At 31.2% G+C, this 18,110-nt stretch overlaps 3 protein-coding genes across 3 annotated transcripts in view; 1 reads left to right on the forward strand and 2 right to left on the reverse strand.

The window, feature by feature from the left end:
- Positions 1 to 887: 887 nt before the first annotated feature.
- Positions 888 to 6,242, reverse strand: LOC106712552 (transmembrane 7 superfamily member 3). The gene is made up of 9 exons (XM_014505151.2): positions 6,239 to 6,242; positions 5,691 to 6,014; positions 4,862 to 5,121; positions 3,501 to 3,669; positions 3,052 to 3,219; positions 2,434 to 2,586; positions 1,952 to 2,212; positions 1,354 to 1,504; positions 888 to 1,075 (listed from the first exon to the last, which is right to left on the reverse strand). The coding sequence occupies exons 1-9, from the start codon at positions 6,240 to 6,242 to the stop codon at positions 1,003 to 1,005; spliced, it is 1,563 nt and encodes a 520-aa protein (XP_014360637.2). The 3' UTR covers positions 888 to 1,002.
- Positions 6,243 to 6,660: 418 nt separating this feature from the next.
- Positions 6,661 to 18,110, forward strand: part of LOC106712577 — a 92,085-nt gene continuing 80,635 nt past the window's right edge. The window contains exon 1 of the mRNA XM_045683564.1: positions 6,661 to 7,168. Coding sequence (XP_045539520.1) covers positions 7,065 to 7,168 — 104 coding nt within the window. The 5' untranslated portion in view covers positions 6,661 to 7,064. The remainder of the gene's footprint in view (positions 7,169 to 18,110) is intronic.
- On the reverse strand, positions 13,788 to 15,269 carry LOC123722267. The gene is made up of 3 exons (XM_045683567.1): positions 14,852 to 15,269; positions 14,528 to 14,731; positions 13,788 to 14,263 (listed from the first exon to the last, which is right to left on the reverse strand). Exons 1-3 carry the CDS (start codon positions 15,198 to 15,200, stop codon positions 14,121 to 14,123), a joined length of 696 nt encoding a protein of 231 aa, XP_045539523.1. The 5' UTR covers positions 15,201 to 15,269; the 3' UTR covers positions 13,788 to 14,120.

Genomic DNA, 18,110 nt, shown 5'->3' on the forward strand with positions numbered 1-18,110 from the left:
ATTAAAAACATCCTGTATACCGCAGTGGACAATAAAATAATTCTATCTTAAATAGACAAATATTGAGTACAAAACTTCCCTCGTCACCAATTGTGCTGATTATCGACGCTTATAATTGGTTTAGATCGAGTCCCCTTCGCAATGCATTTGATTTCAATTCGTTAATCTTCATCACAATTGCTTCTATCTATAAATACAATGGTCAGTTAACAGATGTACTGTTAAATAGATTATACTAGCTTTTGCCCACGACTAGATCCGCGCTGAATTAAAAAAAAAAATAAGTAGTCTATGTTTTCTGTCTATGTTACATCTATACCAAATTTTAGCTAAATCTATGCAGCCGTGTGGGAGATACGTAAAACTTATGCAAAAAAAAAGCTTTTTTTAATTAAATCATATTTTAATGGAAACATTATTAATTAAATATTTTATTTTTTTTATTTCAAAATAGTTAATATTAAAATTGATTATAATGACTTTACTAAGTACACCAAATAGGTTCAGACTAGTTTATTGTATGAGTAAAAAAACATTAAAAAAATTATTTCGACTAAATATGAACTTAATAAATACAACATTATAATGAACGGAATTTTCACAGCTGAATACCAGAACAAAAAAAAAACATATTTCCATCTCTTTCAGTCTCTTTGAGGAAACAGAGGCAACGATACTTAGTACAGTGAAAATCTATTGATAATATAAAATTTACTTACATAAAAAAGACAAACTTAACGTAACATCTATTATTTTAACTTAAAAAATCCTTTCAACAAGATTAAAAATTAAATCGTTTTTTTTATGGTGAAGTTGGAATTTATAATTGTGAAATATAAAATTATTTTTCATTACAATTAAACCCAATATTAGATGCCATGACAATATTTTTGTAGCTCTCAAATTTTAATTCATAAAAAAATGAACATAAACCTACCATTACAAGTGTGTCATTAAACAATTTTTATTTGATAATTTTGTGTAATTTATTTGAATGATTTCTTACGATAACAATGGAGTATATTCAGTCTGCCTGCGCTCAGAAGTGGCTGGTCTTTGTAAAATATCTCGATATCTGAAAAAAGAAAACGTACATTACATTAGATTAAAATCATTAAAAAGTTCAACCAAATTTTAATGACAATTTAATTAATTTAATATTGATTTATTTGGAATATATTATGGGATTTATTTAATAATTCTAGAAAAATAGTCTAATATGAACCAAATCTTTATTATATTTAAAGGTCAACGCGTCCTTCAACAACTCACGACGTATACGCGAAGACGACGAGTAAACACCTCGGCATAGTCAATACAGCGAGCTGAAGAGATGTATTCTTCTATCCTTACCTTCTTCCAGTAGTGCCGTATGTGGTATCTGGTACACTCGGCCTGATACTCCTGGGGGGAGGGGGGAAGGGCGGCTTCCTTCTGTTCTGGTAGTGTTGGAAGAGGAACCCGGTGGTAGCCAGAGATAACCAGAGTATCGTTATCAGGGTATCTGGGGATTGGGAGATAGTGTTAAATTTTTTGCCTCTAAAGTGTATTTTTATTAGGTTAAAATGACTTATGTTCGTACAAAAAGCATTTAGGGTTGCCAAAAAGGTAAATCTGTTTAATTTTTTTTGTATTGATTATATTTTCGCATAAATAATTAAAAAAAAATATAGCAAAAAAATAATATATTATTTGTTACAGTAAATAAATAACTTAGTATGTATATATTTATATATATATACTAGCTTTTACCCGCGACTCCGTCCGCGCGGAATAAAAAAATAGAAAACGGGTTAAAAATTATCCTATGTCCGTCTCCTGGTTCTAAGCTACCTGCCCACCAATTTTCAGTCAAATCGATTCAGCCGTTCTTGAGTTATAAATAGTGTAACTAGCACGACTTTCTTTTATATATATAGATTTATAAATTTTAATTCTTATTTACAATTACCTGCCCACTGAAAAGGTGGCGAAAGTACAGCACTATTGAACTTGGGCACGACAGCCCGACGTACTGTGTTAATGATGATGTATTTCAAATTGGACCCTATGTAGTAGTCGATAGGGTACACAGTCGCGTACCCTCCCAGTATGGCACAGCACAAGATGTTAGATAAAAATGTCGTAGAGAGCAAGATTAGAGATGTAATTGACATTATTAAAATGAATAGAGTCCAAAAGTTAAAGTCAACTTGAAGTGCTTGAAAACCACCTGAAATAATTGAATACAATTGAGATATAAATTATATGTTTACTATAGAAACGTTTTATTATTTTCACTATAATTTTAGAGAAAAAAATAGACTTTTACAGTAATAATAAAAAAAGCAAAGATATAAAAACCCCACTTTTTAATTGGCAGAATTTAATTTCTCGTCCCTAATTTTGTTTTAAAATGAGATTTTTATCATTAACAATATAAAAAAGACTTACCTGGGAGCCCAAAATACATCAATGCAGCAAATAGAAATCCTAAATTCAGCGTAGACAATAGAACAGCAAAGACAGGTATTCCATAAAACCACCAGAATAACAACCATATGAAGCCAAAACAAGTCCCTGATAATATAGCAGCGCCTAAGAGAGCTGAAATAATATCAAACAGTTAGATTCCAAAGTCTTAGACCTCATTTCCACTAAATACTTAGCCGCGTGCGACCGCTAAATAGTTATACATTTCTCACAGAAATAATAGTTGCCCGCAACTATCGCACTAATGGAAAAAGGTCTTATCGCTCATTACATACTCTTTGATGAAGTCTGTGATATAACAAAAAATAATATAATAAACAAAAATCATAAAATACATTTCTCTTCATATTCTTTCATTACACAAGAAAAATAAAAAAAAACAAAAGACACCTTACTCTTTCAAATTGTTAAAGGTCTTCAGACATAACAGACCGGACATATCATCCGCTCCAACGAAAACACATTGTTTTAAGAGACCACATAAGAGACATAACTCTTCATTGGCTAGATACGTACAATTGACATGAAAGTCTGTATATTATAACAACGAAGTATTAGACATTAATAAACCATTCTTACCAGGTCGTTCTAATTCAGCAATCAACGATATAAGTATGTAAGTGATAATCACACCACTGACCAGGCCGATTAGAAACATCTCAGTCTTAAAGAACCGGTGTCCGAAGTAACATACGAACATACCGAAGAACAGTAGAGAGGCACATAGCAACTGAGAGAGAACATCGTCTAAAAATAACAGTTTTTTTAGGTAACTAATTGTTAACATCTAATATAGGATTATTTTAAGCTTGCAATTTCAATAAATATTTTTCAAATTTGATGTTACATTTAAAAAAATGTATTAAAACTTAAATAGAGTCATAGAAGATCTTAACAAAATTTCATCACAGTCTGCTGTTGATTCAGCGACAGTTAAAAAACAAACGGTTATAAAAGATAAATAACTGAAACAATAAACGGTTAATTAACCAAAAGTCATTCATACAATCTAAAGTAGTACACCTTACCAAGCAGCTCGCAGCTTTCGTCGAGCGGTGAGCAAGCGTAGCTATATGTAGGTACGTACACGGAATATGCACTACTGTTTAGCGCACTGTACGCGACAGCCACGAATATGGCGCCGGTACCGGGGTACGCACCCAGCATGCGACGCATCCTCCACGTCGTTTGAGGTACCTGGTAGATATGTATACAGTAGTCACAGGCAAATTAGCTATCTCCATCAAATATGGTTTACGATTTATGTGATCGTCTGTACTACTAATTGGTGTAAAATGTAGAATATTGTGACATTCAATTTCCACTTTATTAGTTGCTGATCTTTATTTATTATGGAGTCGCGCCTGTAGTTTTAACAAACAAAATGAAACGCGCGCGCGGCCAAAATCGCGCGGCTAGTCGCTTAGTGGAAATAGGCACTACGGTGTCAGAATTTTTTTATTTATATTTTGTACGTCTTTTCTTATTTGCTACCATTGCATATAATATTTAGAGAACTTGAAGTTAATGAACCTAGATATTGCAGTACTGCATAACCACATCATTCTGGTCATTTAATAGAATGAAGTGCGAGTGGGAGGCAACGACTCCGAATTACATCCTCCTCGTAATGCGCAGGAGTCGAGTGGCCAGTAGCGGAAATCAGTAACCATTCTAAACTTGGCCTGTTTTATATTGAAATGGCCTAAGACGTGGCAATGATAGGCTAATGAACTGTCTCCGTTATTTGCTATACTCGAATGTTACGTACCAATTGTTTTTTCATTCTGAAAAAACTAGTTTTTGTATATTTTTAGCCGTTAAACTGTACGGAAATGATAAATACAAACAACTGACTAAAACTTTATAGTAGTCTCTAGTAAAATACCAGTCAAATATCATCTAACATGAAAGAAAAAAAAATAGTTAAAACGGGTTTTAAGATTCACATTAAAATCAATCTCTGTTCGTATTTTTGTTACTATATACCAGTATCAACTGGTTTTGTCGAGTTACAAATATTTTTTATAACGTAGTAATCCTTGAGAAAGCAACTTGCTTAACTTAGCCTTGAATTATATATGCCTAAAGCGTAAAAAATGAAAATAAATTATAGCTAGAGAATTCAACACGAACTTTATGTACATCTCTAATACATAGTGAACTTAGTTAATATGTTATATCACTATATATATTATAAAGAAGCAACACAGCTAATCTACACTAATATTAAAAAAAGGGAATTTTTTTTCACCAGTATAGATCCATATTATCCCTCAGGAACACAGGAAATATTTAATATTGTTGTAAAACATCGAAAAAAGAAAGATGTCCACTCCAAAACTAATAGTAGCCATGAGTGCTCAACAAAATAGAACTTGATACTTACTATTTCAGCATTATCCGTAATATTATCTAAAGTTAACATGCTCTTTATCCCTTCGAAATAAGTATCCGAGTCAAAATTCCTCTCTTCTAAGTACATCAAATAAAATACCACATTGACATCATTTATAGATGTACAAGCGATGTCAGAGGAATCTCTTGCTGAAGCCGCTTCTACTAAGACATAGTCATTTGTGTATGATGTATGTAAGTATGGAGATATTGATGGTTGGAACTCCATATTACAACCTCCGGGTACAGGATCTTAAACAATTTGTACAATTTTAACGGCAGTAGGTTGATATTCAGTCTGTTGTATTGTATAATGAATACTAGCTGTCGCCCGCGACTCCGTCCGCGCGCAGTTAAAAAAATAAAAATGGGGGGAGGGGATATGAAAAATAGATGTTGGCCGATTCTCAGACCTACTCAATATGCTCACAAAATTTCATGAGAATCGGTCAAGCCGTTTCAGAGGAGTTCAAGTTCGAACCCCGTGACATGAGAATTTTATATATTAGATACATAATGAAAAAAAAACTTGAAGATATCTTAGAACTAAGTTTATCTTTAAATCTTTCATCCCTAGTAAATTAAGTTACAATCTGAACTAACCTGACTAAGTTTGTAGACAATATAATTTTACTAATATAAATGTGAAAGTTTGTATGTTTGTTAGAAAGTATCTCTATAACGGCTAAATAGATCTCACTGTAATTTGGCATATATGTAGAACATAGACAGGAAAGCATAGGCTACTTATTAACTGTTCCGGTGCGGATGGACAAACAGGCAAAAGCTAGTATTTATATAAAATAGTATATAACACATACCTGTACTTGCATATCCATGTACAACAATATACAGTTTTATATCAACAGCATTTTGATTGGAAATGTAAAACTTGTCCAATGGTGGTTTCACACTGCTATACATTCCAATATTTGTTCCATATACAGATGAACTTCTTGTTAATGTATTATTATATACAGTGACATTGTAATGATGACTATGTACTTGAAATATTATAAATGATATTGATTTTGTAACATTTACAAAACCAACTTGAAGTGTTGATGATGCATTCAGATTAACAAACTGGCCAAATATTTCTTTATTCGATAAACTTGTTGTTTTGTTTAAAGGTATTGTTAATGTTACATCTGAAAAAAATGACAATTGTATTATTATACAAATACAATTTTAGGTTATTAAAAAAATGTTTTACTTTTTTAGCTTTGACTATAAAAGTGGTAAACAGCAGGTAGCTGTTCAGTAAAAAGGCTACATCTATTAATGTTAAAAAAGTACTCACTTTGTGTTTTAACTCCCAGAACACACATAAACAAGAATATAACTAAATTCAAATAGTAATTATAACCCATTTTGAAGTACAATCTTAATATTAACAATAAACAGATTACTCATAGCACATTTTAATAAGGAATAGTTTGCACAATTAGGGCCAAACTGTCACATATATCAGCTGTTTGTTTTGACAGATTTAAAATCCATGAAAATCGGCACAACCTGAACGGCGGAACCTGAACTAAAGTACTATAATCAATATGTAATTATAGAGATAACTTTATAGGTGAGAAATATTTCGTCACCTTTATCACGTCAATGAACTTATTGGATGTTGATTACAATAATTACAATATTTAAACAACGTACAATACAGATATTTAAGTTCAGTTCAGTTGTTCAACTCAGTCAGAACTCAGAACGAACGAGCGAACGGAACGAGAATGAACGAACGGACGAAACTGACGGAATAAAATAGAGTGAGATGATATCGTCACAAAACAGTTAGAGTAAGCAAGACAGCTGATTTTGTACTTGTTGGTTCTAAGTAGTTTCTACAGTAAAAAGAAATGTGTCAATTTGTTTTTAGATATTTTTGTCGTTTTAAGAACTTAAAATAATTAGATCTTAAATCACTAACATCATAAACAAGTTGTTTTACAAAACAAAACAGTTAGACAAGCAAATAAGCTAGTAAACGTAATAACTTGTGACGTGACCGACTTTGTAAGCATCTCGATATCGATTCCCCTGTTGGCCGCTAGAGCGCACTCACGTCTAATTCCAAATATGGCGGCACGATCAATGAAGTAGTAGAGTGTAGTGATGTCTAGTGTAAAAAATTGAAATGTTCGAGGTCTGTGTTAGTTTTGTGTATGGTATGAACAAATAAATGGGCCATGGGAAGAGGCCAGGAATTATTAGATGCCGCGCGTGAAGGCGATAGATGGACTGTGGAGAAAATACTCGGTCAAATAACTAAAAGGAGTGGTCCGTTTACAAGGTACGTATTCATGTTTTGCAAATTAAGATTAAAATAAAGGACTTCAGTAGGTTTCATGGTGTCTATCTTTTCATATTATAAAACAATAAATGATATTAACAAACCTTTGGCAAGAATTTGGCTAAGTTAGCGTCTTAAACTGCATTTATTACAATGTTTACTATGATATCAATGAACCGAAGATAGAAAGATAAGAATCGTAATTAACTTCCTTGGTTTTTCTACCTCTAAAATCGACCTCGTATACCTTATGAGGTATTTGATGTCGATAGCCTTAAATTTATTAATAAATACAAGGTAAGAAAATAACTGCAAATTGCATTTGCAAAGAATGGAACTATTATACAAAACTAAATGAAAAATTTCCATTCGTATAAATTGAATCTTGCTGCTTTACAATATAATAAATAGTTATTTATTTGAAGTATGTCATTTTTTATTATAATTTCCTTGAAATTTGTGTAAATTGTGCCAAATAAAGTAAAAATACGAACATTTGAAAGTTTTTTTTTATGTATAATATATTGGTTCCTTTGCTTTTAAAAATGCAAAACTAAGAAGAATGATTAATAAGATTTTTTCTTAATACGTCACATTTACATAGCTTATATTTCTATGCACCTTAAGGTTTATTTCACTATGCATTTTTATTTTGTTACGGATATTTTAATTGGCACAATTTTCACCATTCGTTTAGCATTCATTTTATAATGAACCTAAGCTGCATTGCAATAAGGTATATTTTCATAATTTACCTGCAGAGCATTTTTGATACAGAACCACAAAATTTTGAATGAATATTGATTTATTTCTAATCTAATATCACTTTTATAGTGTCTATTAATAAACAAATATATTTTAAATAACAATGCATCAAGTAATGCCCAAAATATATGCAGATTTATGGATAAAACAGGTTTTTGTGCTTACATTTTGATTTTTGAATTCATAATAAACACGCTACTAGGTATATTATTACGCTAATCTACGAAATAAATAACAAATTTACGAAATTTTGATAAAATTATTACCAAGTCGAGAAGTCTCGAAAATGAGAAATGGTTATAACTTATCTATTTAAGGATGTTGGGATAACTCAACCGTAAAAGTGAAGTGCTTGGACTCTTGCCAGACGGCAATCGATGTTAAGGTGCGTTGAACTTTTGTCTGTCTGTCCGCACCTTTATCTTATTCACCCACATAGCTCAATGGTGGAGACTTGACACATCGTTTGCGTATATTAATATGTACGAAACGTTTTGCAGTCATTCTGCGAATTCATTAATTGGTCTATGACACTGCAGATACCGATAGGTACTCACTAGACAGGTATAAAGAACAAAGTTTTGTTTATTTATTTACCTAAGTAAGGAAGCTTTAAGAAAGGTTTGTTTTTTCCTACCAGCCATGAAAAGTTACATAGGACTCAGGATACCCAACTATGTAAACTTTGTGATTGTTGACAACCTTATTATCAAACTAAAAGTCTTATGAAAAAGTACAGTTTCTTATTTATAAGTAAAACCATGATGTCGATTCCGTATGCGAAGTCTGGTGGTAAAGAGTTTCTCGGTTGCTAAAAATTCGCTTATGTCCCCGTTAAGTCGAAGGCGGGGTCCCTCGGAACCTGTAATAGGCAACAATCACTAGGTCCATTCTGAAAATTTTAAGACTTTAATTGTCTTAAGACACGCTCTTTATAATTTAATTTAATCCAAGCTTTTGTATGTCGAAGATAATCCATTTTATTTCTTTGTAGCAATGTATGTCAGACACAACCAAATCTTTTGATATATATGTGATAGCTATGGCCCGCGACTCCGTCCGCACGGAAATAAAAAAAAACTTAATTAATAGTGATATACATATCATCCAGACTATGCTCTACCTCTATGCTAAATTTCACCGAGATCCATACAACTGTTCCGGAGATACCTTTAAACAAACATCCATCTATCCATACTCGCATTCATAATATTTGTAAGGAGTAAGAAGTATGATATTTTCTCATCATAGGTATATACTTAACTTTTAATTAACCTTACTAGTTTGACCTCTATTTATATGAAGGTAAAAACATCAGCCTGCCTTGTTTGTCGTGTTTTATCCATTCGCTTCAACTATACTTGTAGGTCGTAATTTATAATTAGTGATCGGTAATGCCGGTACTGCCTGCTAATGTATGCTGTTCGGACTGCATTCATCTTAGGTATAGCAACACTGATTTTATAAAAAGGAAAGTTCTGTGTGTTTGAAACAAATAAACTCAAAAACTACCCGAGCGATTTCCAAATTCAATACCTTATACCATTAAAATGTTATATTTTGTTCTAAGTACTAATTTTGTTTTAAGATTAAATTATAAATGTTAGAGGAGTTTGGAAGAGGGGACGCATAGGAAGGAGAAATATCCTCTTTCTGTGCGTCCCCTTCTCCGTTGATTATAGGTAGGTAACGCATTTGCATTTGCGGATGTCTATGGGCAACGGTCGCCTCGCTATTTCGATGAACCCAGGTGGCCGTTTGCTCGTTTGCCACTTTATAATATATAAAAAAAATGTTAATTTGTGCGAACCGGGGAGAGACAACTAGTTTATAGTCTGAAAGAAAATTAATTATTTACTTCCTAAAAACCTAAAATGACGTCATAAAATATAACCACGAGGTGTATATGTAATTATTCTTAACGTACAGATTATGTACCAAAACGGGAAATTTTACTCAAAATTTTCCATAATGATGCTACTACTACGAAATATTTTTTTAAAGTTTAAAACATCAACAATAAGAAGGGTTTTAAAAGATACTAGCTTTTGCCCGCGACTCCATTCGCACGGTGTGTAAGCTGTTCTGGAGATACCTTCTAACAAACATCCATCCATCTAAACTTTGGCATTTATAATATTAGTAAGATATTAGTAGGATGGATTGTTGTAATTGTAAGGGTAACTGCGAAGTCGTTAGAATCTCGCAGGCAACAGTTCGTAATATGACGCAGGGATTGCTACACGTGTGGCCTGAATTTATTCAGCGCTTGATTAGCGGGTGAAAGCTATTTACGCTTGGTAGCACATCTGTCATATGTTTTGTACAAATGTTATTGTATGGATTCATTCTTTATACCCGGCTAATAGTATTAATTTGTTGTCATGACACACTGGTTGATTAATTGACTCGTTCTTCTTCGTCTTCGTCTTCGTGACAGCAAAAAGTTTCGTCTACCACAACACTTGAAGGTGTAAAATATATTGTTATCGTAGATTTTTCAAAGAGAATGAAATAGTGTCATCCACACCATAGATAATACACTATATATGATATAGATAAGCAACTCGGCTAATTTTTATGAGATTATTAACCACCCCCGAAAGATGGCATTACTAATGAAAGCAAGGTTTTACCCGATAGATGGCGCTTTTCGGATGTGTATATATATATATATATATATATACATATATATATTTAGCGATTATATACTCATATCATACTTACAGGTAAATGTAAACAACCCGTTCTTATTCCAATCAATTTACTATAAAAATTGATTTGAATTGAAAACGGATTATTTAGTAACCTTCGCTTGCAAATAACGGGGAAAAAAAACACAAATACATATATTATTTACTTTTATATTTTGCGTGAGTTTTATAATATTTACAGGCTTGTGTTTTTATTTTATCATTTTCATTGAATTTTGTAATTTTTCCTTTTAATATTTTATTCACCCCCATACACCAACTGTAAAGAACTATTTTAATAGTCAATGAAATTATAAATTTTTTCAGTGTGGTGGCATGCGCTTTACATTTATTTAAAATAAAAAAATTACAACCTATTTCGATATTGAATTTAATTACATCGGGTAATAACCGAGACTCCGGTGATTCCTGTATGCACTTAGAAATCAAACGGAACATATCTTTCATTACTTCTAAAATTTCCGTACTTGGGTATATTAGCGATTTTTTTGTGTAATCTCTTTGATAAATAAACGATGTTTCTTGTTTCTGTTTAGCTATAAGAAAATCGGTGCATACAGGACAATTTTTAAAAACTTTTGCTCTGGCTTGTTTGAGCACCGAACCCGCCACATATTTTTTTGTTTCCTGGCTAATTAAATCGCCAATTATCTTTTGACTAGGTTCGGTAGGAGTCTCCAATTCGTCCATTAATACATTTATTTGTATATTTTCAATACTATCATAAGCGCACGCGGTTCCACCTGTTAAAAATTGTTCCATTGACTGTAATATAATATCATTATCTTCTTCACAGTTGGCGTTCACAGAATGGGGGGTAGCAAAATTATTTATTAATAAAGTTTTATATGCATTGATGAACTGATCGCAAGTTGGATTAACATTGCGTATCCCATTACTACGTACTTTACAAAAAAAATTTTCGAGTGGATCTTGATTTAAATTTCTCGTTAAAATACTCGTTATTTTATAATGTTTATTTATAAATGACCACATGTCTTTAAATGTATTTATATTAGATATAAAATTTGTCACTGATGGAATTTTTACATATTTGATGGATCCATCTTTTTTTTTAGTTTCAAAACCCATAGATCGAAGAGAAGGCAATACCTGCTCCCATAATTTCAAGTGTGGAGAACCATTTTTAAAGCATGTTCTAAATTTTTTACCTTCATCCTTATAGCTGTGTCCATTAAATGAATCAAATAATCGATCTATTAAATATAACAGATCTGCTGTGTCATTGCATTCATTGGGTAGAACTCCATTTCCTTTAAAAAGAAAAATGTATGTCACAATGTTATCTACTAAAGCATCCTTATAAATTAAAGATTATTTATTAATTTCCATTATAACGCAAGATGCCAGAAATATAATGAATTGAAAAAAGTTAGTTTCCTTTTAATGTGAACTTATTTTTTTTTATTATAATTTGAATATAAAGTATTTATCAGTGTATTAAATATGGTTCATATTCCAGAAAGCATCAGTTCATCTCAAAAGTACTACTTACTTGTACAAAATTTAATAGCTGCTGATAGCCTTTGACTGAATACTTGTGCAGCATACTTAACCTTCATTCTTGGGATCTTGTCTTTAATTAAATGTGACTCGGTTAATTTATTAATTAATCTGAGTTCATCATCTCCAACATCTTTTTCCATGAACATAATTAAGTGCTCCCATTTAGCTATTTTGACTTCTCCATTATGGAGAAATCTTATATTTTTAACTAAAAAGTTATTTCTTATCCCTTTTAGGAGATGAGGTGGATCAAAAAATGTAAAGATTTTGACACCATCAATTTCAAAGCCATTGCTTTTAAATTCTTCGTCTCTTCTAACATATTCCTGCACTGTGTCTTCATGCAAGCTTTTAATTGTACTCATATTTCCTGCAGACTGGTCACATACAGTACAAATAATTTTTAAACCAGTTTTTGAAATAGCCTTTATAACTTCTTTTATAATAATCTTTAAGTCTTCCTTTTTCGTTGCACTTTGGCAAAATGTGAAGCAAATTGGCTGCTTAAATCTTCCCTTCAAACTTTTAATCATTAGCACCAATGCATGGTCAGCTATTTTGTTTGTTTTTTTGTAACCATAGTCCTCAAATCCTATAATTTCTTTATGGAAATAATTGTAGTAGAGACCAGGTGCCAATGACACTTCATCAAAGATAAGACTACAAAGCCTTTTTTCAGTTGATAGCTTTACTACTGCTTTCTTTAAGTTATCCATAATATGGGGATTAATCCCTGGCTTTAAGACCACACAAGATAAAAGTTTTTGTAATGTTCTTTTAGACGGTAGGATAAAAATGTTTTTTAATAGGTTATAGGCCTTGGAACTTTGTTTCAAAATTGTAAGTGAAAGTATTTTCTCTTTTAATGTATATTTTCGTCCCCTTGGCTTCTTTAAATATTTTAATTGCATATTTGTAAAAATTTTTATGGGTTCAGGTAATTGTTCTACCATTTCTAAAAATATTTTGGATTTAGAAACCTTACTTGCCATTTTAATCTTCATTGATTGAGTTTTACATTTATTTCTCAATCTTATGATTGTTTGCTTAAGTAAATTAATTTTTTTATTGAATCCTGAAAAAAAGCATAGTAAATTAATTAATAACATTGTATTGTATAAACACAATGAAATTTTTCCACAATATATTGACTTATATTTGTTTAATACCTTGCGATTTATGTTTTTTAGATATTGCATATGAATATCTGCAAGCTCTAGTCTCCTGCTCAAATGATGAAACTGGAAAAAAATAAACAACATAACTTACCATGATTTATCTATACAGATGTTCATCAGATCTTTACATATTTTTAAGTAAATTAGTTACTGTTTTGATTATTATATTTACAGTGCTAATCTCTGTTATTAAGATGAAACAATGAACGTCTATACGCTGAACTGTTACAAATATCATCTTTAGAGAGAGTTCTATTACAAAAACTATGAAATATCACAAAAATTTTAATTACAATAATTTAATAAATTGTCAAAGAATAATAACTACAAATATAAATTATAATAATGACAAAACTTGTATAAGCCTGGTTCATCAAAACATCCAAGAAATGTTAAGTAAGGATCATAAAATTAAATTGAGCTATTCTTAAACAGTAATGATTTTCTATTTATTTCTGATCATTGGCTTTCTGATTATCAATTTACTTTAAACTTCAGATGTCACCAGGTAAAGATTGTGAACTAATTAATAAGTCAATTATTAATGTGTCAAATTCAGACCATTCCGGACGACTTGCTACTTTTAAATCAAATAAATGTTTATTCCTGTTATGGAACTCATATTGAAAACAGCCCAGATGTGCTTTACAGCATATTATTTAAAACAGAATTCAATACTATATTTACATCTAAGTCTAAGTCAATCCAAAAATCTCTGTAGCTTTCAATGAGTGGGCAACAGTCCGAATTCATAGGAGTATTTTTATCTCAGAATAACTCACCACTTATTGCTTGCCGAGAATGGTATGTAGATGATGTAGATGGATGGGCAAATGAATCCATTGGATTTTTTGTTGGTGGTGTTGCTGTGGTAGTGAAAATAGGTTGCCTTTGCAAATTTTCCGGCAAATCTGTAAATGTAAAATAAAGTTAATATAATTTTTACTAATAAATTTACATATTTCTTGTAGGATGTCTGCCTTTTTTACTGAATGCTTACTTATTTCAGTTTAGAACACAATTCATTTCGAATGAGAGGAAATTTGTTTATTTTTACTTATAATCCCAACCAGAAGAGAAAACTGATACTTACAAAGGTTATAATTTATTAAATAAATAAATAAATGTAATATGTCAACCAAGTCTTGTTTGATATCACTTTTTTCACTGCTTACCTAAATTCAATGTAGGCACTGCATTTCTGGTAAGCTGGTGACTAGGTAATTGATAATAATTTTCAAAATGTTTATAGCAAATACGGACATTATTATATATGTATGCATTGCCATTTCCTTGAGTCTCCGAACTTAAAACAGCTTTCCAAGAATTAAATCTCTCTTCATGAGAATACTGCCACTTTGGAAATCTATGTAATGGACCTAAAAATAAATAAATGTAAAAATTTAAGTAAAAAATAAACTTTAATAATGTATAATTTTTAACATTCTACATACGCCCATCTCTATTCTACAGTTTGAAAAATTACAAAAAAGTCTTACCATCAACAATGCACCCAAAATAACATTTCAATTTAGTTTGCTTAGGCATTTTGTCCAAAGCATAAAACAAATCCGATGATAAGCCAGGTATGTCGTTACAGAAAACAGTATCCAATTTCCAAAGCCAGGAAAAATCGTTGTAGAAGAAATCACAGAGTCCGTAAACAAGCCAAATCGTCTTTTTGAAAAGAATCAAATAATACAACACAAAACTTAACGAACACGTAACCGCCGAAAAAGTTTTTGTCACTAAAAGTAAAAATCGTTTTATAATTTGAACTTTTGAAAACATCAAAACACACATGAAGCAATGAGCCTGCCATCTAGTGCTAGTTTTATCCAAAATCATTTTAAAATTACAGGGCCACCGACACTAGAGGGCATTAGTTTATATAGAAATTTTCTGTTCAGCATTTCTACGGCAGTTTCATCCCCATGATCCACACTATGTTTTTGAATAAGTTTTTGGCTGCGAAAACTAACGGTTACGGGCGCTTATTAAATACCAGCGTTTCCCTTCGTCATCGTGGAATTTAAAAATAGCCTAAGTTACTCCTATACACATCAGCTACCTTCCAGTAAAAGTCCAGTTAGAATTGGTCCAGCCGTTTCGGAGATTACCCGGAACAAACGCGGATTTGCGTACAGACGGATATAATTAAAAAAAAAACGGAATTTTGTTATAAGGTAAAACAATTCATGTAAGTGAATTATGTTTTAAATAAAATACAGACACTACAATTTTATTAATTGTATAGATATTCACACGTGTACCTATGTCCGTGCAAACAAGAAGCGTAATGGCAGTTTATTTTGCGAGCTCAGGTCAGTTAACGGTACAGGTCTACTGCGGGTGGTCATTAGAACACTTTGTTACCTAGCTATAGCACTTGTAACAATATTAGGTTAAGTGCCTTCTCGCTGTTGTTTGACATTTCAAGTGTTGTTTGCTTATGCTCACGGAGATTAAATCGGCATGTTGTTTACTACACGAAAAAAGGAATTTCAAAAAAAATTTCGTTCCAAACCACAACCGACATGTTTTTTAGCCGACTTCAAAAAGAAGGAGGTTATCAATTCGACTGAATTTTTTTTTTTTTTTTTTTTTTATGTGTGTTACCGCGATACTCCGCCCCTGGCGGTCCGATTTTGATAAAAATTGTTTTAATCGAAAGGAAGTGCTTGCAGGTGGGTCCCATTTTTTTGTTTTTTTTTTTAAATAACTAGAAGACTAGTAGATTTTGAATATAGCTTCAAAATTTGTTGCGGAAATTAGGGACATTTTTGCTTTCAGCGCTTACGTAGGCTAAACTATAGGACCTACATAAAAATGATGTATGGCGAATTGTAGCTCTTTAAATGTGCTAAATAAAAGTCCGCGATAGCATATATCTATCTTTTATAGTTTTCTCACAATAACCATTTTTTTCTTTAGAAACATTAATTAAATTCATGCCCTATTTCCGACGCTATTATTCAAGTTCAGTATTAACCCTTATGTAAATAAATATGTTCATTATCAAGAGAATTTAATGTAGATTATATTTGCAATTGAAACTATATCATTCTGTCAAATAGTTTAGGAGATATCGTAAGAATAAAATTACGCGGAAACGAAAAATGCTACATCGCGTTACAATGAATAGCACAAATTTGCTTTCTGGGCTTACGTAGGTCAAACTATATGACCTACATTAAAATGATGTATCGAGTAATTATAGATCCTTAAATTTGCTAAATAAAAGTCTCAGGTGGCATATATCTATCATCTATGGATGTCTTACAAAAACCATGTTATTATGAACAAACTTCGATTAAATTGCACACGAAAAACAGCGTCGTAAGCTTACGGCGCTATTATATTATATTCGATATGAATCCTTATCCAAATAAATATGTTTGATGGCTAGAGTATTAAATGCAGATTACATTAGCCTTTAAACTATGTAATTCTGATCAATAGTTTGGAAGATATTAAATTATTAAAAACTACGCGCATTCGAAAAATGCTACTGCGGCGCGCGGCTGGACAAAATTAAAGGCACGCTACGATGTATTAGTTCGTTAATTTTCAATTTGTATACCGATTTTGATAATTATTTCATTGTTTAAAGGATAAGTGGTTATCTGGTGTATTCTAAATTAGTTTTTGAATTGAAGTACACACATATTAAATAGGAAAGTCCTTTTCTTTATTTGTCTTATTTATGTCCTTATACGTATTAAGGAAATTTGTAATTAAACTTCAAATTCACTAAAAATTGAGAAATAAAACAAACATTTTAAGAAAAAAAAATAGCCGACTTCAAAACAAAAAAAACTATCTCAAACAAAATGCGCTCAAAAGTAACTAAAATAAAACAATTTCAAACAAAATGCACTCAAAAGTAACGTAAAAAAACAATTTCAAACAAAATGCACTCAAAAGTAACGTAAAAAAACAATTTCAAACAAAATTCACTCAAAAGTAACATAAAAAAACAATTTCAAACAAAATGCATTCAAAAGTACCATAAAAACAATCTCAAACAAAATACACTAAAAAGAAACAAAATAATGTCATGAAAACTTCTTTCTTTCTTTCTTCTCTCTTTCAAAAACCCTCTAAACTCTAAAGAAAGTTCTCTTCTTTCTTGTAACATGTCTATATTGTATAATTATTGTTATTTTGGAGTCGGTTTCGGCCTAAGTAGGGACATAAACGTAAGTATGTCTAATACATCTCAAATATAAAATGTCACCTATTTACTTCGGCCGACACCGACTGCGAAATAACAATAATTATACAATATAGACATGTTACAAGAAAGAAGAGAACTTTCTTTAGAGTTTAGAGGGTTTTTGAAAGAGAGAAGAAAGAAAGAAAGAAGTTTTCATGACATTATTTTGTTTCTTTTTAGTGTATTTTGTTTGAGATTGTTTTTATGGTACTTTTGAATGCATTTTGTTTGAAATTGTTTTTTTATGTTACTTTTGAGTGAATTTTGTTTGAAATTGTTTTTTTACGTTACTTTTGAGTGCATTTTGTTTGAAATTGTTTTTTTACGTTACTTTTGAGTGCATTTTGTTTGAAATTGTTTTATTTTAGTTACTTTTGAGCGCATTTTGTTTGAGATAGTTTTTTTTGTTTTGAAGTCGGCTATTTTTTTTTGAAAGACAAATTGCACATTTGTCGCTAACTCGTAAAGTCTAAAACATGTAGTAAAAATATTTTCTAGAACCATTTTCCTAGTATTTAAATGGGCACTCCCATAACAGG

Source organism: Papilio machaon, chromosome 22, assembly GCF_912999745.1.
Source record: "Papilio machaon chromosome 22, ilPapMach1.1, whole genome shotgun sequence".
Lineage (NCBI taxonomy): Eukaryota > Metazoa > Arthropoda > Insecta > Lepidoptera > Papilionidae > Papilio > Papilio machaon.